Source organism: Cyprinus carpio, chromosome B8 (genome assembly GCF_018340385.1).
Source record: "Cyprinus carpio isolate SPL01 chromosome B8, ASM1834038v1, whole genome shotgun sequence".
Classification (NCBI taxonomy): domain Eukaryota; kingdom Metazoa; phylum Chordata; class Actinopteri; order Cypriniformes; family Cyprinidae; genus Cyprinus; species Cyprinus carpio.
This window is the reverse complement of record NC_056604.1, coordinates 28411079-28434205: the sequence shown is the minus strand read 5'-3', so window position 1 is coordinate 28434205 and position 23127 is coordinate 28411079. Positions and strand designations below refer to the sequence as shown.

The 23127-nt window shown below is 42.0% G+C and overlaps 2 protein-coding genes across 2 annotated transcripts in view; both read left to right on the top strand.

The window, feature by feature from the left end:
* Positions 1–6474, top strand: part of wu:fl23c11 (interleukin-17 receptor C) — a 14825-nt gene extending 8351 nt beyond the window's left edge. Inside the window, 10 exon segments of the mRNA XM_042729073.1 lie at positions 3053–3195; positions 3283–3345; positions 3594–3645; positions 4007–4230; positions 4413–4466; positions 4557–4608; positions 4728–4823; positions 5503–5541; positions 5620–6300; positions 6303–6474. Of these exon segments, the coding sequence (XP_042585007.1) occupies positions 3053–3195; positions 3283–3345; positions 3594–3645; positions 4007–4230; positions 4413–4466; positions 4557–4608; positions 4728–4823; positions 5503–5541; positions 5620–6300; positions 6303–6340 (1442 nt within the window). The 3' untranslated portion in view covers positions 6341–6474.
* Positions 6475–8131: 1657 nt separating this feature from the next.
* On the top strand, positions 8132–23043 carry LOC109052365 (protein disulfide isomerase Creld1). Its single transcript, XM_042729077.1, has 11 exons — positions 8132–8288; positions 10152–10274; positions 10988–11070; positions 11211–11321; positions 16907–16998; positions 18018–18197; positions 18492–18587; positions 20327–20410; positions 20481–20576; positions 20667–20807; positions 21705–23043. The coding sequence occupies exons 2-11, from the start codon at positions 10158–10160 to the stop codon at positions 21923–21925; spliced, it is 1221 nt and encodes a 406-aa protein (XP_042585011.1). The 5' UTR covers positions 8132–8288; positions 10152–10157; the 3' UTR covers positions 21926–23043.
* Positions 23044–23127: the final 84 nt, after the last annotated feature.

The window sequence follows — 23127 nt, the reverse complement described above, 5'->3', positions numbered from 1 at the left end:
ACTCAGAAACTAGGGTGAACTGGAACCAGGAAGACATAAAAATGCAAAGAACAAAACTGAGTTCACCAACAAGGCATCTATACACTGACAAGACTTTAAAGGGGTTATATAATGCTATTTTAATTTTTCCTTTCTTATCATTTTCTTTTCATTTTCCAAGCTCTTGGTGAATAAAGAAGATCTGTAAAGTTTCAAAGACTTAAGTCTCAAATCCAAAGAGATATTCTTTATAAAAGTTAAGAGTCAACCACACCCTCCTAAAACGCCTCATTTAAACACACTCCCACAACTTTGGGAAATTTTGCATAACGCTGCCCAAATGTTCACACAAAGAAAGAAGGTGTAACTTTTATTCTCGTTGTTGCTGCCGCCGCCATGTTGTGGAGACGCTGTGTGTTTCGTTGTGAAAGCGAAACTACTTTGTTTGTTCTTTCAAAAGAGGACACAACTAGAAATCAGTGGTTAAGTTGTATTTACAACACTGTTCCAGAACAGTTCAACCCAAATATTCAGATGTGTGCAGCATATTTTATGGAGGACTGTTTCCTGGGAGAGTAGCCTACAATGTCGGTGTCTGTTTCTATAAAGTGGGGCAATTCCAACTTTGCAAGGACAGTCTGGTGCTTCTGACTCACAGCCTGTACATACATTTACATATTTAAAGAATTTGCCACTGATGATTCAAACGCAAGTTTTAAACAGTGTAGAGAAGCACTTGTTGTTTGTTATTTCTCTGATCACAAAATGCCGACATGGTTTTATGTTTACGTGGCGCGATACGCAACACAATGCGGAAAAACACAGTATGAGTCATTATAATCAGTAATTATGTCCCGACTGGATGCAACAAATGCCTCGTTTGTAATGGGTTTTATTGGTTTTGTTCTTGTCGTGCCGGGACACATGGCATCACAGTATGGTGAGGGGCGTAACATTTCCGTCACGCGCTTGAGGTAATCAGCCAATCACAATGCACTGGATAGCTGGCCAATCAGAGCACACCTTGCTTTTCAGAACGATGAGCTTTGTAAAAATCAAAGCGTTTCAGAAAGGCGGGACATAGAGGAGAAACAATAATGTACATTATGTGGAAAATACGTTTTTTTTTTAACCTTAAACCACATAAACACATTTCATTATACCAAATACACAAAATAGTGTTCTTTTCTAGCAATTTCATATGACCCCTTTAACAAGAACAGAAGGAAACACAAGAGCTTATATACGCTGGGGTTAACATGACTAAATAGACACAGCTATAACAATCAGGATCTGGTGGATCAGGAGGCCAAAGTGGAGCAGAAGACCACAACAGTGGATCAGGAGACACAGAGAGTTTATGGACATGGTCATGTCAGAGCATACACAGAGTTCAAGAGAGCCCTCTGTGGCTGTATCAGAGCAGACATAGAGCTTATGAGTGGACGTTGCCACCTTGGGAGGAAAAGGGGAAGTGTATGGCAGGAAGCTGGCAGGTCTGGCGGCCAGGGTGGATCAGGCAGAGCTGTCACAAAAAGTACAGAGAGGTTAGTAATGGCCTCTGTGGTAAAGAGTTCAGGGACGACCACCGTGGTCATGACAGGACAGTCTCAAAAGCCTAGGGATCACTCTTGTGGCCTCAGATGCGACGTTCAGGACGCCCAGAAACACTGGTGTAGTGTCCATGATGGCTGAAGACTCTAGTGTGGCGTCCATGTGGTGATGAGACTCTGAAGGGTAGTCTCATCCTGCCTGAGACGGGTCCAATGGCTGAGATGGTGCAGGCTGATAACATAAGTGGTGGCTCAAGCCCTGCGTCTCCCGAAGCTTGAGGAGCATGCTCCCACCAAAAAATATTTAAGATGCTGGATCCTTTTCCCTTTCTCCCACAGTAAAGGGCGATCCACTCCGCTAAAGAGCGTGATCCACAAATTGCGGAAAAGTCCCTCAAGGACCAGCACAGGATAGTTGTGTGCGTAGTGGTTCATTAAGTCCAGCACGATAAAAGGTTATGAGTGAATTGTCTGTAAAGTGCGTGTGGTAGGCCACGTCTAAAAACTCACGGGCATGGTCCTTGAGGAAACGCTATCCCTGGCAAAGAAGGATCAGATGGACTGCTGCTAGATCCCTAACAAAGGTCAGTTGTTCTGTAATGTTGGTGCAGGTGCAAAGAAGCGGATGTGATCTATTTGCGGGGAGTTTAATGAAGTAAAAATAAACAAAGAACCAGAAACACAGATAACCAGGAACAAAAACATGCATGGGTAAAAAAGTTTAAAGCCACGGATGTTTGCGCATACAAGGAATTTGTTTAAGTGTCACAAGCTTCCAGTACACAGAGACAACAACAACACACACATAATAAAAAATAACATGAGAATAAAAATACACATATGTATATATTGATAAACAAAAAATGGAAAAATAAATAGAAAAATAAAATAAATATACATTCAACAACTGACAAAGCACAAGGGAAACACAGGGACTATCTATACACAGGAGAACAAAAGGGACCAGTGAGCTAATATGAGAACTAACATATGCAGATGGATGTGGTCCAGAGAGTGGCTGTGGCTACTGATGAGGGTAAATATGGGAACAAACAGGACACACAGCAGACAGGGGCAAAACACACGCGCGCACACACACACACACACGTGCGCGCGCACAGGGAACATGTAACAGGTCTGTTCAGGGTTTTGGAGACTTTCTAACCCCAAAACCCAATTAGTGTCTGCAGTCTCCAACTGTGATTATTATAGATTAATTGGCTACTTAAACAACCCTCCAATCCTCCTCACTGTGTGGGGCCAATATGTCATTTTTTGCACACAAATGTTTGGAGAAAAACATTTTTATGATTATTTTGAATCCAAGAACAAGAGAAGAAACTGCAAAAGCAAATATTTACTGTTTTTTCTGTTTTGCTCATATTTACCAAGGGTGCCGATATTAGCAGAGGACACAGTAAATGCCAATCTGACTTAGTCAAAGAGGTTTTTTCAAAGATGTGTAGTCCAGGCCCATCAGTGGCTCACTAGGACCCCCTCTCATTGGCTTTGTTTTCCAGTAGCTCCCAAGCTGCACAAGAAAACTGACACTGTGACAGGAGAAATGATACTGTCAGTGGCCAATGCAGATCAAGAGAGATTTCAGGAGTTTAACGTGTGCCAGAAGCTGGACAGGAAGGGACCTTGTGTTAAGGTCAAATGGGTACGTCACGCTGCTCTCTTATACATTTACATTTAATTGCTTAATTTAAGTTTTAACTTGTTTGTCTGTCTCTTCCTTATTGTAAAGAAAAATGCCGGCCATGAGTTTAAGATTTCACTCAGCTCTGTCGCCCCCTGTCTGTGCTTTGAGGTAATGCCACCAAACGTTTATTTACATTATTATTGATTCATTTAGCAGACACTTTTATCCAAATTGACTTAAGAGGAATACAAGTGATTCATTAAAAGACAATAAAACACAATAATTGTAATAAAAACAAACATACATATTTCAAATTGTACAAAATTGTACACAAACAATTCTACCAAGAAAGTAAATATTAGCTAATGTTATTCTTATTTTTAACTGATGCTTATTTTGTTTCTACTTTTGCGTAGATTTGGGGACAATTTCTCCGAACGGAGTATTGCCCATTTTTGAACGAAACAGGTACAGTATGGCATTCAAAAATATTCAGAATATTTAGCCACACCTTGATAAAATCAAAGCGTTTACAGGCTGGAAGTGGCTTTCTAGTGGGCACACTCTTTTCACGCTGAACCAAAGAGAAAGCAGCATTAAACCTCTTTGAAGGAAAGACACACTTCACTTTAAAACCTCCACAGGCTCTGTAGATGTCCACTGTAAGCTCATATACATTAAATGGGAATTTTGTTGTTTTGACAAACTGAAGAAAGCCTCGAAATGATATTCTTGGATAATCGTGCATGCTACAGATGCTGTCCATAGAGCGTCAGCACAGTGCAAACACTGTAACATCATAAGTGTCTGGTTCTGGTTTGGTTCTCAGCTGTCTCAGGCTCCAGCGTGTCCGTGTCTTTGGCTGAGAATAAAACTCGACACAAGCAGCCAGCTCTGGTCTGGAGTCTCAGCGCCCCCTGCAGACTGGAGGCTCAGCTGTGGTTGTGTAGGAAGGGCTCAGGACTGGACAGTAGCTGCCACGCGGTCAGCGGCAGACCTCAGGTCCACACCCGGCTGAATGACAGCTGGAAGGAGACCGACCACAGACACTGGGTGCGAACATGTACTGGAGATGTCAAATATGATGGTGAAGTTTAATATTCCGGGATAGGGGTCCATTAAAATCATAAGAACATGAGCTGTAAGCAATAATAATGGCGAGGCTTCACTTATTGTATTAGTTAGAGAAAACTGTCCACTTCTCTGATACTTACTTTTTCTTCCGTCTGTTGCAGCAGTTAGAAGGAGAGTTTTTACAAGTGGATCGTCATCCTTCATTGTGTTTGCAGGTACCTAATACATATTTGATCACATTTGCAGTCTGTTTCTGACATACCTGTGTGTTTTGGGGAACTGGCAGCACTGTGTCTCTTGTCCAGGTTAAAGTGGCAGGATTGGATGGTTACCTGGGACCAGTATGTCCTTTTGAAGGCAAGAACTCACATCCATTAGTTCTGATTAGAGAGCAGAGTACTTCAGTACTGCAACATAATGCATTGCAGCTGAAGCAGACAGTGATGTAATCCCAGCTGGTTGTTTCTCTGCTGCAGTGTCGAGGGCTCGCTGGAGCGTGCCGCTGGTGCTGTGTGCGCTGCTCGTGTGCCTGTCAGTGCTGGCAGCCTATGCAGTGCAGGGCACACTGAAGAGTGAGTAGAACACGGATCACACAAAACATGAAGCAGCACAAACACTGATAATAATCAGAAATGTTTCTTGAGCAGCAAATCATCATATTAGAATGATTTCTGAAGATCATGTGACACTGAAGACTGCAGTAAAATTCAGCTTTGATCACAGCAATAAACTGTAGTTTAACAGTTATTTACATAGAAAACAGCTGTTTTAATTTGCAATAATATTTCACAATATGATTGTTGATTCTGTATTTTTGATCAAATAAATGCAGCCTTGGTGAGCAGAAGAGACTTCTCTCATATTAAAACAATAATATTAGCTGCAATAATAGCTGAAATGGTGCCGCTATAATTTAACCCCATTAAAGCTATGAATTCATATGCGTGTGGAAAACGGTGGCATATGGTGGAAAATATGTGCTGGTCATCATGGCATGGCAAGAAAGCACACTTATGTATTACATTACGCTTATTACATGTCCATAATAAATGTTGATTTGACCTGAAATTATGTAAGAATGAGAGCGGGACATGAGAGATGCACTGGTTTTTCTCAGTTGGAATGAAGCCAAACCTATTTCAGATTCTGAAGGTTATGAATCCCAAATTTGGCAATACAATTTAGATGTTTTGATTTTTGTGTAAAACTTTGTGAGCTGGAGTGCTAATAACCCTTCTCTCTCTATAACAGGCTGCGTGTTCAGATGGCTGAAGGTGGACGATGTGAAGCGTGAGTTTCCTTCTTGCTCTCTCCTCTCATGCTGGTCAGTTCCTGTAGTTGTTGTGAGTGACGGTCATGTGTTTTCAGCCGCGGTGAGAGGTGTGGAGGTGCTGCTGGTGTGTCCTCCCGATGCGGACTGCACCGTCACTGAGCCGGTGTGCCGTCTGTGCTCCAGTCTCTCCGCCGTGGGCTTCAGCGTCTCTCTGGACCTGTGGAGCCGCTCGGAGATCAGCGCCCTGGGGCCCGTGCCCTGGCTGCACTCCTGTCTGGACCGGGTTCAGCGGCGCGGGGGCAAGGCGGTGCTGGTCCTGACCCAGGCGGCCTGCGAGCGGGCCGAGGAATGGGGCTGTCGAGTTGCCCAGCGGAAACCGGAAGAAGAAAGACAGACGTGGGTAAACAGGGGTCTCCAGTCCCTGACGTGCTCCGAGGTCTTCGACGCATCGCTGAGCTGCATTCTGGCTGACTATCTGCTGGGTCGAGCCGGAGAGCGGTTCATGCTGCTCAGGTTTGATGGACAGAGCACAGTGACGGCCCTGCCGGAGTTCTTCAGGGAGCTGCCTCTGTTCAGCCTGCCTTCTCAGAGTCTGGACTTCATAATGGAGCTGAGGCGAGGGGCTGGTAAGGGACGGAGGGTGTCAGAGCGCTGGGGGCAAGCCGTGGCGTCCAGAGCAGTGTCACGCTCACTCCGAGGGCTCCCACAGGACTCTGTAGAGCCTGAGGCGGAGGAAGCCTGGGAAACTGCCCCGCTACAGGCAGACCAGTCGAGCCCTGCCTCCACACCAAACCAAGCACTGAAGGCTGGATCTGAACTAGTCTTAGACAGAACTCTGGTTAAACAGCATCAGGTCAGGAACCAGAATAAACTGATAAAAACACCATTCCAGTCCATCAGTGAGCAGAAGACAAAAGCTAAAACAAAAACACTCCAAATCCATACATTAAGATGATTTTAATATGATTTCTAAAATATGAGTCCATAATCCATAATAACACTTCCTCCAGTGAAAAAGTGCATCTTCTGTTGTCTCTCACATATCTGTTTAGAGCTGTTTAAACGCTGCTTGATCTGTGCAGATTTCTCTCCTGATTCACACCAGAACACTTTTTCACTGGAGGAAGTGTTATTATGGATTATTGACTCTATGTATTTGAGTTAAAAACATCTTAATGCTGGATGTGTTTCATCTTTTGTCTTCTCCAGATGTTCACTGATGGACTGGAGTGCTGTGGATTATTGTGGATTATTGTGATGTTTTTATCAGCTGTTTGGACTCTCATTCTGACGGCACCCATTCACTGCAGAGCATCCATTGATGAGACACTGATGCAGTGCTACATTTCTACAAACCTGATGAAGAAACACACTCATCCTGATCTCTGATGAACTGAGGGGGAGGGCATTTTCAGCACATTTTTTGTGAACTCTCCTCTTAATGTGTGCTCACAGGTAGTGCGGCTCAGAGAAATTTCACAGGAGAAATCCAATCATTTCAAAAGGAGTCCATGTGATCTGGAGTTTCGCATTTTCATGTTGATCACGTGGATTCAGTTCCTTCACCGACAGAAAGCTGCTTGGTTTGTAAGGGACTTATGTGTGAGATGTGCTTCATATATCACTAGTGACAATAGACAATGGAGCTTTTTCACTCATGAAATCTTGACTGTTTTGCTAATGTGACACACCTCTAGACAGGAAGACACCGTGTGACCCACGTGAACATGCTGTTCATCTAAAACAGACTGTGCAGAACATTTACTGACCTGCATAGACTAGGAGGTGATTTCAGAAACTGCCCTTGACATGTATATATGATATGTAAACATATACCTTATCTCAAGCTCAGAATATAGTCCGCAGGATGGACCAGAGCTTGTTTTTCATAAGGAACCACAACAGACCAGCCGGACTCCCTCTTGACACAACATGACAAATGGTCAAAACTGTGAGAGGAGTCCCTTTTTCCTCTGACTAGTGCGCAATTAAACTGCCATGCCTTGTGGAGTATAGAGGAGGCACAAAGGCTGTAATAAGCTATATCACTCATATAAGATGTAAATATAAGCTTTTGAGTCAGGTGTACGGTAACATGAATGATTTGTCTTTTCTCAATTTTTATTTTCATTTATTTATATTTGTGGCCCATATAATTGTGTGCCCATACAGTAAAAATTGTGACAACTAGTCCCAGTCTCCTTATTGGTTTAATTGTATAATACTGTTCACCAACTTGCGATTTTTTTTTTTTTTTTTTTTTATGAAATGGCATGAAGTGCGTTAAAATTGTATTTTAAGTTATGTAAAGAGATACAATCATGCAAACTGACACGCAATGGACTAATATATATATGTATGTATATATATATATATATATATATATATATATATATATATATAATATATATATATATATATATATATATATATATATATTAATAACAAGTCAGCCGTAAGGTTAATTAATAAAAAATCGCCGTAAGGTTAAATAAAATGTTATTCTGGTATGGCCTGGGCGATGACGAACTGTGATCCACGACTTTCATTGTGGCACACGGCGGTCTGTGATTGGCGCATCAGAATCCTTCCTCGATGAGGATTGGTCGTGGACACACGGAGGCGGGACTTGAGCGGTTAGCCGCAGCACGCACAGAATGAGCTAGAAGATGTTCAGTGCAGCGACATTATAACTGCTCCTCGAAGACGTGATTCTGTCCAAAGGATTTGGAAGCTGCTCACCGCCTAAACGCAGTCTTACAAAGTGAGTATACGGAACAAAACAACATCGCACTTCGGCTTACGTCATGATCAATGAAAGCTCGTGAATGAAACAGTGTTTCGGTGCAGGCTGTGCAGCGTCGTAGAAACATTGTTGCAGTTTCACGAATCTAGTGTAGATGAGCAATGCAGTGAATGACAGCGCTTATTTAAGACCAGAGCTGTAATGTTGTGTGAATATATGAACTCCAGCAGTCATCTTCGACCTGGCCTACAAACAGCAGCATCAGCATCACACCTCAGATCAGATGTCAGACAGGAAGAGGAACTGATGTTTCCGAGCGGTCTGAGACAGATGACTCGTTCACACAGGCTTACAGCAGGTCCACGGTTCTGATGTCACTGGGGCTGGGTACAGACTGAACCTGATCGAGTCCCAGTTTCGATTCCAATGTGGTTTAAACAAAACATTAGATATCAAACATTTATTCTGTGTCTCTTTCTGAAAAACATTTAATTGCTGCTGAATACCATGAATAAAAATCAGCCGGCTACATGAAAACTGGACTCGATTAAGAGCTGTCTGTGTGCAAAATAGAGCTGCATGATTCTGGAAAAATTCAGATTTTTTTTTTATTATTTATTTATTTATTTTATTATTTATTTTTTAATGGAGGTTGTAGTTATCTCACAATTCTGACGAAAAAATATTAGACAACTAAACAAAATCTGATGGAGTGTTTGAATGGAATGATTCAGTGACTCGCTCAAGATTTATTTGTTTCATTACTGGGTGAATCAGTGGTTTTAAATGAATCTTTTTAATGAATGATTCAAATACAAATGCATTTTTAACAGCCACTTTTCACCAGCTAAAAATAAAAGATGTCCAAACAGGATTAAGAGGTGTCATTAAAATCTTAATTTCACAACAAGTATCCAATTCCTGACCTTTAGTATCTGATTCTGGAATTGGAATTGATTTTTGATTCCCAACCCTAGCTATCACTAGTGAGAATGTTTCTGTTTTACATTTTTAATATAACTTCATACCCTTGTTATTTTTTATGAATAATATTGTCAACATAAATGTGAAAGTGAAAAGTAGAACAATTCAACGATTTTATTTTCAAACACTGTCATACAGGTTAAGACAACAGTTAAAATTTTCAATATAACTAAAAAAAATATATTAGATGTATAAATGACCTCAAAGATAACTCAATACCCTTAAAAAAAAAATAATACAAACGTGTCTTTATACTCTCAATGGCCATCAATTCCACAAACAAGTCACTACCTAGACTCTCCAAAAAGTCATAGAACACTTTCCAGATGGACCAAAATATATGAAGTTTGTTTTTCAAAAATAGGTGATCTTTTGTAAGGCAATGCTTTTTTGTAAGGCTTTATCCTCTGAGACACGCCAGGACTTTCTTCTTTTCTCCAAGAACATGCAATTACACGTTTAGCTTCCAGCAAACAGATGTTAGGTGATTTTAATATTCAGAGGACAAATATGTAATAAACACAACCTGGGATCAAGAGAGATTACTTTTCCAATGATTAGACTTACAATATTCAATATTTTAACCTAAAAACAATTAACGTTAGTGCATTCCCACATACGATGGAATACAGTTCCCTTCACTTGTTTACATTTGTAATATATATCAGGAATATTCAGGTTGAATATAAATATTTCTAGTTTAGGAAGAAATTTCTTCATAAAACTGTTTGTCAAAAGCCTTATCCAGTAATGATGAAGTACAGTAATGGTAGTAGTAACTGATTGTCTGAGGCTCGTCTGTAGTGCATTAGTGGCAGTGAGATGAGTGCTTCTGGGCTGGTGTGTGTGTGTGTGTGTGTGTGTGTTCTGGACGCTGATGGCCGTGTGTGTGTGCAGGACGGGATGTGCTGGTCGTGGCCGCTCGTGTCTGCGCTGGTGCTCTGCTCGCTCCTGTCTGTGGGGACGGTGAGGACGGCGCCCTGTCACACCTGCCGCAGACTCACAGACAGCTTCATCAAGGTCTGGGTCATCTCATTCACTAGCTACTGCTCGTTATGATGTCATTTTCTAACTTACTTCAGTGTGAAATAGGATACTCAGTCAGCTTCCCCTGTCGTAAAAACAGCATATGCTGGTTAGGTGTGTTTTGGAGCATGTCTGCTGGTCCTGAGCAGGAGCTAGATGCTTAGGACCAGCCTAAACCAGCTCAAACCAGCAGACATGCTTCAAAACAAAACTTTTTTCAACAGGGTCCATTTCTATGAGAAAAAAAAAAAAAAAAACCTTAAAAAGAAATGTCAGGTCTTCATCAGGCACAGTCCCCATCCTTCTGTGTAAATAAACTTTCTAGAGCTGCAATTTTTGCCATTTTAAAAATCTATTTAATTAATAGTAAATGTGCAGACATGTATCTTTTTGTTTTATATGAACATGTTGTTTTACATACACATATAACAAAACATTATAATAAACAATATTTAAATTGGTTTCAATATAACATCTTATTATAAAAGTCCCAAAAGTAACCTAGTCCTGAAACAAGGAAGAACTATGAAACTAATCTAATCAAAATCACAGTCTTGTTCAATTTGACCTGTAAAACCTTTACATTATATTGTGAGTACACACTGTTGTGTAATTTATGCATCATTGTCTAAGCCTAGTGTTAAGGTTTTATATGTTGACAAGAATGTTGTAGTGTTGAGTTCAGATAATGGTGCTTGTTTCTTCAGGGTTTGGAGCGAACAGCCAATAAGAACTTCGGAGGAGGGAACACAGCTTGGGAAGAGGAGAAACTGGCAAAATATGCACGCAGGTAAACATCTGTACTGATCCGACTCACAGCGTTATTACAGAACAGAGGATCGTCTTCCTCAAATATATGATCTTAATGTTTGGTTCGGAGTCTTTGTTACAAAGCCTGTTTTGTGTGTGTGTGTGTGTGTGTGTGTGCAGTGAGACGCGTCTGTTAGAGATCGTAGAGGCTGCGTGTGACAAGTCTGACTTTGACTGCAACAGACTGTTGGAGCAGATAGAGGACCAGGTGGAGACATGGTGGTTTCACAGGTGCCTGTCTTCTTTTGTGTGATGGTGATTTACATTTTTTGTGAATAGTTTTTTTATTTTTAACATTTGTGACCCTGGACCACAAAACCAGTCATAAGTCGCATGGTTGTCTCAAATGGGACATCAGAAATGGGATCATGCTAGAAGGGGATCAGTCACTTCTACAGGGAACAACAGGGTCCCAAGATAGAGGCAACTGACCAAGGAGGAGACAGAGATGGGCCTAAAGCCCAATTTATACTTCTGCATCGAACCTACGCCATAGCTACGTCATAGGTTGTGCATAGCACGCATAAACTACGCCGTAGGCTGACGTGCACCTCTCCAGAAATCTAACAGTGCGTCAATTCTACGCGGACAGCAAGTGCTGTGATTGGTCTGCTAGAACCCCTCCCTCCGTATATACTTCAGTTTCATGTGTGTTTATGTGCACTTTAATATATTTTAATGTTACACCTTCTTATATAAAATTAAACAAAACAAAGAACAAATGTCTCATCATTTATTATACTACATAGCATTATACATCAGTAGTTGTCTGCAACAAACAAAGTTGATCTGCCGTGGTACAAGTCCTTGTGGAGATTGAAAGAATTCCACATCTTCTCCTGTTCTGTTGTTGTCTCCTTTTGTAGTTCTAAAAAATTAATGATTTGATATTTATTTGCCGCCGTCACGGCTATAATGATTCTCTGACGAGCCGCTTCTTCTACGGCTTTTGTCGTGGTACTGCAGGTTACACCAGCAAGATGCCCGTGGACACTGCAGACTAGTGGTTTGCATGTGTACTGCACGTCAATGCGGAAAACGACACAGAAGTATAAATGAAAACTGACGCATAGCCTACGGCGTAAAGGCTACGGTGTAGGTCCGACGCAGAAGTATAAAACAGCCTTTACACTCAGTTTCGTTCCAAATGGGGTTTTCGGGAGCAGCGCTTTCAAGCTGAGGCAGGCCCTTACAGCACATACTGGGAGCGACTCATAGCTTACCCTCAGAGTGAGGGGAACAATTCTCAGCTCGATCAGAAGGAGGCACTAGATTAGAAGGGGTATCCCAGCAGGGCCCAGTAAGAGACAGACCACTGGTGCAGCTGGACACATTCTCAAGCTCTCGATAGAGAGTGTGGGTCCCGTGTAACCAGACCTGATAGAGTCTGAAGAAATAGTGTGACCCAATAACCATTCCTGTGTACAGAGCTTACTGCTTCTCAGTACAGAAGCATGCAAGAGGGGTTTCTGCAGAAACACAACTCCCTCATACCTCAGGGAACGCAGTGTACTCAAACCCACTCCACAGAGGGGTGATTACTGGTTTGAGCCCACTTCATATAAGGGTAGTGTGACGGGGAGGACTCCTGACCGCCTGTTGAACTACAGAGTGGAATTAAGGAGTGTTGAGCCACTCAACACCTCAGCGAGAGGAGCTCTAGCTCAGACAAACATGTATGATGGTTAAGGAATGACTCAAATCTCAGGAGACCCCTCAGGGTGAGAGATGAGTAGCGCACCCTGGCCAGAGGATAGGCAGCATGTTGCGAAGCATGTACTCAGAAGAGTACTAGCATGTGAGAAGGACTCGCAGGTCCTGAGATTGCAGTGTTATACTGTGGACCTGATGCTGGGAGGCTTCCGCAGAAGCCCAGGCTGCGTGTCCAAGCCGAACATTTGTGCTATCACCAGCCTGAATCCAGTACCAATGAGTGAAACCATCACTGTAATCGGTCAACAGCAGGAGGTCCTGACTTAACAGGGGGGTCAAACCTAAAAAGTCAGAAAACAGAACAGGTCCGAGTAGCACTGCAGAAAAAGGCTAGTATTGAATACACAAGAACTAGCAGTAGAGTAGATGAAATGGATCGTACTCACCAACCATGGCTCCTGCGCATGACTCAGGCACATGGATACAGGCTGGAGGCGAACTCCGAAAGAGCATCGGGGTCCGGACCATCAGTAGGTAGTTCTATGAGACATAGAGACTAACCAAAACATCACAGGCCCAGCATAAGAAACCGCAATGCAAGTGCAGGAGGCTCCTACCTAACCTCAGTCAGAAGGGAAGCTTTTTAGGGGGATTAAGGAGAGGAAGATTAGAGCAGATGTAATACTCTCAGAGGAAGGTGAGTAGATGGTTCAGGTTTTACTCTGGTCCAGACGAGAGCATTGAGATGCCTAGTCTGGATCACCTCCCTCAAATCTTGTCTGACACCCTTAGACCCACGCCCCTTTTGAACCCTACCTGCAGGTGGGGGAGGGGCGCGAGTCGCGAAACTAGTCTTCTGAGCCTGCCTTTGATCCTTAAGTTGAGATGGGCCAGGACCCCTTTGTTGCTCAGGCTCAGACCTGAAGGTCAGAAGGGGAAACTGGCTCATCAAGAAGAAAGCATTTCTCTTTCGACCCGATATCCACCAGATTCACCCACAGATGTCTCTCCGTAACCAACCATGGCCGCCATGGATTTGTCAATGGCAGTGGCAGCGTGCTTAGTGGCACAGAGAGCAAGATCTGTGGTGCAATGCAACTCAGCCACCTCATCAGGGGATAGACTGACCCTTATCCATGTCTTTTAGCAGATCAGCCTGATAAGCCTGAAGCACTGCCATGGTGTTCAACGAGGCTGCAGCCTGACGTGCTGCCGCTTATGCCCTGCCATTCAAGATGTATCCTGAAGGGGTTTGGATGGCAGGGAGGGAGCCTTAAGGGATGATGTCTCCCCCATAGAGAGATAGCAGGCCAGTGTCTCTTCAACAGGGGGCATCTTCTCATAACCATTCTCACGCATCCCCTCAATGTTAGGATAACTACTTTGCTGGAATCTATGGATGCGAGACGAGAATGTATTTTTCCAAGCCTTCTCGAACTCCACCTCGAGGCGTCACCTTTCTTGGCCCACTTCCATGGCAAGTCAAGCCTTACCGTGACATGATCCATAACCTCAAGAAGCTCATCATACATGGGGCAGGAGGATTGGGAGGACTCAGTCTTGACTTCTTTGTCCTCATCTGACATCTCCTGCTCATCCTGGCTTGGAGCCAGCAGAGCACTAGCTGCTGGACCAGACAATGTAAGAGAGATAGCATCGTCGTCCAGCAGCTCACTCTCGTCCGTAACTGATGAGCGCAAAAGGGAAAGCCCCTCTTTTAATTCATCAGCTAGGTCCAGCTGCGATCCACAAGCTCATTTTCCTCCGTGCCTCAGCAACGGAGGGTCCTGAACCACGGGGAGCTGATGACTGTCCCTCTTTCCTCAAAAAAAAAGAGACAAACGAGAGTTTTTTCACAGAAAAAAGCTCACAGTGCACGCAAACTGCCCCCTCAAGGACATCGTGCGTGCGTGCTTTTCGCCCAAACAAAAGACGCAAAGATCATGTGTCATCAGGTGTCAAATAACAAGGACACCCACCCGATCCAACCACTTCTTAAACGCTTGCAATAGACAAGAAGAGTAATCGTTCTTACCGGAAATGCACGCTTCAAGCAAAACAGTCCTGAAGATGAAGAAGAGGATGGCATGTTCTCCTGGCGCCCTTTTCTACTGTGGTCGTGCCGGGTGATGATGTCACAGGCTGTCACCAGGCAATGTTATTGTCGTGTTTAGATGTATGCTTCAGACACCAGTCCAGTTGAAAGCGTTCCCCATAGCGACCCCTAGAGGACGCAGTTCAAACTAGGAACTAGGTAATGTTTATTTAAGTTTTCTTTCAGAGCAGCTCTGGTGATGTTCATGTTTATGTAGACGCTGATAACACCATTAGTGTCATGCGTACAGTATGTTGTAGATAAACGGCGTCACTCAGAGACATGCAGAAACAAGAAGATTATTTATATAGCAGTCTCATTGCGCTTCACAGACACACATCATATCTACTATAGATCAGATTGCGCGTTTTTCATGACATCCTCGTTATACTGTAAATTCCATGTTCATGACTACACCGAGATTCCCTCTGTATCAAGGAAATCATACAGCCTTAACTTATAACTTGTTATAAACGCGACACACCTTCATCTGCACAGAGGGATGGTGTCCGCGAATATGATCAAGCATGTTGGATGAATTGAATGCTTTTGCAGCCACTTTGTGTCCACATTTTTTGGAAATTGGATTCGTCCTCAAGGACAACCCCGCTTTCTTTTTTTTTCAGAAGTATTCCCATACTGCAAATTTTAACTTGGGATGGAGATTAGATATAATATAATAACAATAATAACAATATAATAACATTTTTTCCGCTGTATGTGCGTGTAAACAGCCAAGTGAATGCAGAGTGAAGCAGCTGAGCAGAAATAAGTTGCATATGTGTGGGTGAGTTTTTATTTTTATTTTTATTAATTAAAAAAAAAATGTAGATATGCAAATGTTTACGGTATGATAACCATGCACATTCAAACCACGATAAACCGCCATACCGTTACAATCCTATTTTTTACCATAAATATATCAAAACTTCATTTTTGATCAGTAAAATGCGTTGATAAGAACTTCGTTTGGACAACTTTAAAGGTGATTTTCTCAATAATAATTTTTTTGCAGATTCCAGATTTTCGAATAGTTGTATCTTGACCAAATATTGTCCTATCCTGTCTAGGGCTGCACGATGTGTCATTTAAGTATCGATATCGCGATGTACGAATCCACGATAGTCACATCGCAGGATGTGTGATGTAGGCTGTCGTAGTTGATCCGTTATTCATTAACCGTACGGGCCAGCTGCTCCCCGGCCCTTGACGAATGTGATTCACGGATAAATTGCACAGCTTAACCATCATAGAGTGAAAGTTTATCATTTGCATGTGTTTTTAAGTCCTGTCAGTTTAACAGGGCGCATATATGAGAGAGAGAGAGAGAGAGAGAGAGAGAGAGAGCTAGCGAGAGAGAGCCCCGGCTAACTAACATAAACTAAGATTAATAAATATAGTAACAAAAGTATTGTTCGTGGTAAGTTCATGTTAGTTAATATGTTAACAATTCAAACCATATACTAAAGTTACAAACAAATAATTTACTCTAATTTAAATAATACTCTGATGTTTAAATCATTTAAAATGAGAATGTAAGTGTGCTCGCCCCATTTTTGTTTGTAAGAAAACATTAGATTAGATTTCATTTCGCAATATATATCGCAGAAAAATAAAATATCGCAATGTAATTTTTTCCCAATATCGTGCAGCCCTAATCCTGTCCTTACCCATACATTAATGGAAAGCTTATTTATTCAGTTTTCAGATGATGTATAAACCTCAATTTGAAAAAAATGACCCTTATGACTGGTTTTGTGGTCCAGGTTCACATTTTTGCTCTTTCCCTGAGCCATGCTTCACTGACACTGAAGTTTTTGATGACTGTAAACAAAGATTGTATGGTTTGCTTAATGCTACATTATTAAAAAAAGAAAGACTGATCAAACAGGTTCTGTTCAGAATATAAGTTGGCTACTTGGATATCCTGAGAGAATGAATTATTATCTGTTTACTCACCTGGGTGAGTCGTTTAATGTCATATAAGATGTTAGCGCCAAGTGTGGTAATTGTTAACTGACATGCGAGATGTTTTATGCATGAGAATGTGTTGTGTGTGAGGTTACAGACAGCAGGAAGCTCCAGACCTGTTCCAGTGGCTGTGCATTGAGGAGCTCAGACTGTGCTGCCCACCTGGACACTACGGGCCTGAATGCACAGGTGATCGCACACACACACACACACACACACACACAAACACACACCTGTACAAGACCAAACCTCTGTGTGGAACTGGAACAACTTTTACCTCATGTGCTTGTCGCACTACTGATCTAGTAATGGATTGTGTTAGTCAAAGCTTGTCGGAGTAGACAGGGTCATCAGAACTGGTTTGGAAGTCGTCACTGGATTATGACATTTTGCACATTCTGAAACCAATTGAAAATCATGTTATTACTGCTACCTTGTCATTTTATTCAGTGATCTTTGGTTAAACGTCTTTTTAATATTAGCCCCCAGGCTAGGTAATTTGAGCATCCCTGCCTTACGACAAATCAAATAATGATATATTTGCTCAGATACACAAACTGATCGGCTCTCCCATATTCTCCACAGAAGCAGTGGTTTAGTTATGTTGACTCTTAAAGGAACAGTTCACCCAAAAAATGAAACATTGCTGTTAATGTACTCACCCTTAGGCCATCCAAGATATAGGTGACTTACTTTCTTCAGTAGGTCAGTAAAGAAGATTTTTAGCTGAAACTGTGGTCCTTGATCATTCATAAAATAAATCAGTCAATAATGAAAAAAAAAAAAAAGACACAAAACAAAGCATGCATGCCAAAATGAATCCCTGTGGCTCTTGACGATATACTGAGGTCTTGTGAAGTGAAACGATCAGTCTGTGCAAGAAACTGAATTTTATTTACAATATTATTACCCGTGATCCATAGGCAAATAGGGAAATCTGATCCGTACTTTTACATTTCAACTTAGTTCACCAGTTTATGTTATTCACGCAGTGATGCAACATATACACAATTATATTAAAGCATCCAATGATATGAAACGTGGATATAAAGTGAATGAACTTGTCTTCAACAGCTCACCTTTTCACATAAAACAATGAGAAACCTTAAAAACTTTGATTTGGCCCCTTCATTCACACACGTGCTCATCAGTCTTTCTGTGCTGATTGTTGTGTGTGTGTGTGTGTGTGTGTGTGTGTGTGTGTGCAGAGTGTCCGTCAGGTCCCGGTGGAGTGTGTGGAGGTCTGGGCCGCTGCGAGGGCGAGGGCACACGTCTGGGAGACGGAGACTGTGTTTGTGACCCGGGATACTCAGGCGTTCTGTGTCAGGACTGTGCTGACGGATACTACAGAGAAAAGAGCTCCAATCACACACAGCCGCCCTGCTCAGGTAACCCTTCTCTAGGGAAACAGGAAACAAGTCTCTATATGTGACGTACACTCGTACTTGCTGATAAACTTCCACTTTAACTGGAGCCAGACTCAGGTTCACACGAGGAAGAGCTGCAGGAAAGAGCTGTTGCAAAAGAATCACTGCTAAAAATCTGCTGCAGCGCTAAAATGGATTAGAAGAAGGAATGAATGTAGTAAATGTTGTCAATCCCAAGCGCTGGATTTCAGTTGACCTGCTCAGGCAACATCATATATATTGACTGTAAGTTCTTTTTTTTTCTGTTGTACGTAGCTTGCCATCACTCCTGTAAAAAGTGCACAGGACCACAAGACAACAAGTGTCTGGACTGTAAGCCTGGATGGATGCTTCACAGCAACAAGTGTGTCGGTGAGTTACAGGCTCAGCACATCAGTCAGATTCAGAGCTAGTCTCTGGCTCTTTCCTACTCAGACTATCCAACACTGACTTAAAGCAAACATCTGTACTGAATCATTCACTTTTATGTTGTTCCAAACCCATATGAGCTTCTGGAGATTACAACACAAGCACACAGTGACCAGAGGCTTTCAGGCGAAATCTAGAGCTATTAAGTTGGGCTGAACCATTAATCAGAATAAAAACGAAATCGTAATATGGTTTATGAACTGTTTCAGAGTAAAGCTCAACGCTGTGTTCACTTTCTCCTGAGCAGCACATGGTGTTTCAGCGTCTCACAGTAAATGCTGTGAACTCCATCTCTGCGTCTGCTCTGGGTTTGAGTCGCTTTAATGTGCTTTTAGAAATGCAACATGTGCCAACCATCTTCTCGTATGTGTAATGAGAAGCGCTTGTCAACAAAAAATCCCTGCGGTTTTCCTTCAAAATAAAAGTTAGATGTTATAATAATGCATGAAAATGAAGAATTAAAGTCTAAGCAAATGTTAGAATTGTAATGTTACAGTTACTTAAATACTCAGTTTGTATCTTATATAAAAATATTACAATATTAAAGGTGCAGGGTGTAATATTTAGGAGGATCTGTTGACAGAAATGCAATATACCTGACCTGTACTAATAGCTGATTTAAACACACATTCTCCCGTTTAGTTTCCAGCATCCAGTAATACAATCACACGTCTTGTGGAGCGCTTTCAGAGTCTGCATGTATTTGTCATTTCCTGTTTGGAAACGGAGTGTAAATGTGGAAGTCCTTCAGAGATTTCCTCTACAGGACCGGCGACTAGTCGATTAGTCTGTGTAACCCCTACCATGAACAAGCTCTATCTACACACACCTTACCTGGATGTCTACAGGAGCCCTAAATGGACAAACTACTCTACAGAGTGCGTTTCGTCACTTTGTTGTTGCGAATAAAACACTGTCACAATGATTAATAAGAAACAATCATATTCTCAATAACATATTGGTTTACTGAATAATTAAGTAAATAAAATTCCTTAATTTACCTTTGTAAAGAAACCTCATTCTCTGCTGTCTCAGAAGACGACATCTTTGTGTCAGCCACTGTATCTTCTCTAAGTGCACTTCACAACCTCACCACTAAAATATACACACTGCACCTTTAACATTTCTTTTCCTCCCTTTTCTTCTTATTTTATAGCCAAATTAAATATATAGCCACAACATTTTGTCCAAGCTGTGGCAGTAGTTCTATGCAAACAAGCATAGAAAACCAGGATTTTTTTAAACTGCTTTTGCATTTTTTTTAATCAGAAAAATCACAATTAGATTTTTTTGTCATGAAATTGTGCAGCGCTACTAACTAAGTGCTGTGAAAGTAGACCATGTGACTGGAAATCTGTAGTATTCCTGTGAAGGCAGTGTGAGGAACAGACCAGAACTGAAGTCTTTCTGAGTTGACATTTATATCTCTGGAGAACACAGCGTGTGAATAGCGTGTGGAAGGGGTTTTTTTGTGTCCCACATTAAGTAATTTAAGTTTTCAGACAACATTGTGCTGAGCAGATAATGACACAATTTACTATATTATTATTATTATTATTATTATTATTATTATTATTATTATTATTATTTTCAGCTGGAACAAGATGTTTGTAGAAGCACCCTGTATTGTGAGTGAAGCGCAGTATTCCTGCTCTTTATCACTGTGTGTGTGTTTACTGCAGATGTGGATGAATGCGGCACTGAATTGGCTCACTGTCCATCCAACACGTACTGCTTCAACACCGACGGCTCTTATGAGTGCAGAGGTCAGTCTCACGCTAATGCTGGCGAATGCAAGCTGTGTGTTTGAGTGTGTGCTCATATAGCTGTGTGCAGGCTGTGATCAGGCGTGCGTGGGCTGTATGGGAAGCGGACCTGCTCGCTGTAAGAAATGTGCTCGAGGGTTCAGACTCACTGGAGCAAAGTGTCTAGGTGAGACGACTTCTATGAACCTCACATTAGCCCTGCTACATTTGATGCCTGTGAGATGATGTTTGACCGGAGTCTCTCTGGCTTTCTCAGACATCGACGAGTGTTCGGAGAGAGCCATCACATGCCCTGGACTCAATGAAGCTTGCATTAATGAGGAGGGATCGTTCCGGTGCGAGTGTGCCGAGGGCTTCATTCGACGGGACAGCATCTGTGTGGAGAATCTGCCCCCGAGTGAGTAAACGCACGCTCAGGTTCCTTGAGCCGAATGGTCAGTTGAGCTGTGGTCTCTTCAAGAGTGTAACATAGGAACATAGTAGAAGATATTTGAAACAATGAACATTGTATGGACAAAAATACATTTCTAAAAGTACCTTTTTATAGTTTGGAATGAAGTAAGAAATTCCTAGAAATATTGTAGAGCGTGATATTGTGTTGCCATATTCAAATAAAGGTTTATAAACAGAAGTGTTAATTGACACATTCAAATAAATATTATAAAATTCAGGCTAAGAATATGTTCAGCTAATTGTCATCCTCTTACATGTGTGCTTCTCATAATTAGTGAGTATGCATATAAACAGTCTTTTAATTAACAGAGCAGAATAATCACGACTGATAGTAAGACATGCAAACGTAAAGAAAACCAAACTGGACTCGAGCAGCGGTTACTTCTTGTTCAGCTGATTAATGAAGACAAGGATATAATCAAAGCAGAATAACCTCCAGAACCAAAGGTGATCGCTTCTTAAAAGCTGATTATCATCAGATGTTTCTAACATGTTTACGTTCAGAGACAGAACAGCTATTTTAGGATTGTTTGTGTCTGAGGACTGCTCTTCACTGCTCCGGACCTTTCACAGATTTAGGAGCTATATCAACTACTTAAACTCCTTAAAAAACACTCTTAAACAATCTCACATCAAAATTTTAGGACTGTCACGCCCATTATTTTTAGGATTTTCTCCTAATTTGACGAGTAATGAGCTACTTTTATCCTGAAGATGTGTGGTGCATACGGGCCTTGATGCACATTCTGTGCTCTTCATTTATCGGTCTAGAAGAGGAGTTCTCCTGTGCACTCACCCAGAGAGACTCGCAGTGTAACCTCCTCTGTTTGTGTCCTCACAGCGGGGCCAGAGAAGGGCTTGTTTGATGACATGACGGATGACGAGGTGCTCGTGCTGCAGCAGATGTTCTTCGGCGTGGTGATCTGCGCTCTCGCTACTCTAGCAGCCAAAGGAGACATGGTCTTCACGGCCATCTTCATCGGAGGAGTGGCTGCCATGGCAGGATACTGGCTGTCGGAGAAGGGCGACCGCGTGCTGGACGGCTTTCTTAAGGGACGCTGATGGACAGGGTGATGCTCTGGGAATGCATGTCAATCAGGGACGTTTAGCACCGGGCCGGAGTGGCACTAGCACTGCTGCTGATTAAAGCTCTGTGGATGATGATGATGATGAAGCTCATTGATAACACTGTGTTTCAACAGTTCAGCTGCTGCTGTATTTATGAGACTCCGCACGGTTAGTAATGGATATGTCTGTCCAAACCAAGAGACGTACTGTATGCAACTCATTCAGGTAGAGGAACCGAACACGCTGCCATTCCCACTACATTATTGTCATTTACACCCATTTATACATGGAGACTGTGCTTCTTTTAAAAATCCGTCCCGATGCATAAAACCATTTATTTGAAAGATTTCTGAAGTGACACAAGAAATCTAGTTTGATACGCTGCCAAATGCATGAATGCAGCACCGTCACAGAAGATGTCCAGTGTGTTCGCTCTCAAACCGGGATGTGTGTGTGTGTGTGTGTGTGTGTGTGTGTGAGAGAGATAAAGTAGTGTCTTCAACATCAAAGGCAAAACACAGGGCTCCCACACCTTTTGATCAATGAATTTCCATTAACACTGGATAAGGTTTTTAATCTATTTCTTGATTTAGATCAGTTTGTGTTTGTCACAAACAAGTCCTCACTGTGGATTTCACTCAATGCAATATCTGCAGAGCACAACTAGAAAATGTGAGATTTTACTTGTAGGTTTTTGTTAAATATCAAGACCAGGAAAACACTGAAACCATCATTTTAAAGCTGTGGAAGCCTGTTTTAAATATGCAGCTGGTAGAGTACAGTGATGAATGTGATTCTCTGTTCAGCTGAGAGTACTGTACCTGCAGATTCAGCACATGTGGCCTTCCAGTCATCTCCTTGACAGATGCTTTTAGTTTCGGCACTTCATCATATCGTATCTGCATGCTTTAACTTCTGCTTTAGATGAAAATGCAGAAATGTTTCATCTTGTTTGTCATATTTATTTTCTGTCTAATGTGAATCTGCCCTACAGCTGAGATGTGGGCATGACTTCTGCCAGCCTTAATGTGAAGTGTGTTTGGAGTTGTTTTATCACTTGTTGTAAGGTTAGGGTGGAAGACATTTATCTAATTAAAAACCTATTGAACTGACTCGCTTTACTCGTGTAGAACTACCCGAACTCTATTTGGCATTATGAAGTCCACAAAACCTTTTGTCTGCTTTTTAAAGTTAAC

Excerpts from the sequence above, each read along its gene's own strand:
- LOC109052365 (XM_042729077.1), top strand. The coding sequence starts at position 10,158 with ATGTGCTGGTCGTGGCCGCTCGTGTCTGCGCTGGTGCTCTGCTCGCTC. Across the intron at positions 18,198-18,491 it reads CACACAGCCGCCCTGCTCAG|CTTGCCATCACTCCTGTAAA; the intron begins GTAACCCTTCTC and ends TGTTGTACGTAG. Across the intron at positions 20,577-20,666 it reads CACTGGAGCAAAGTGTCTAG|ACATCGACGAGTGTTCGGAG; the intron begins GTGAGACGACTT and ends TGGCTTTCTCAG.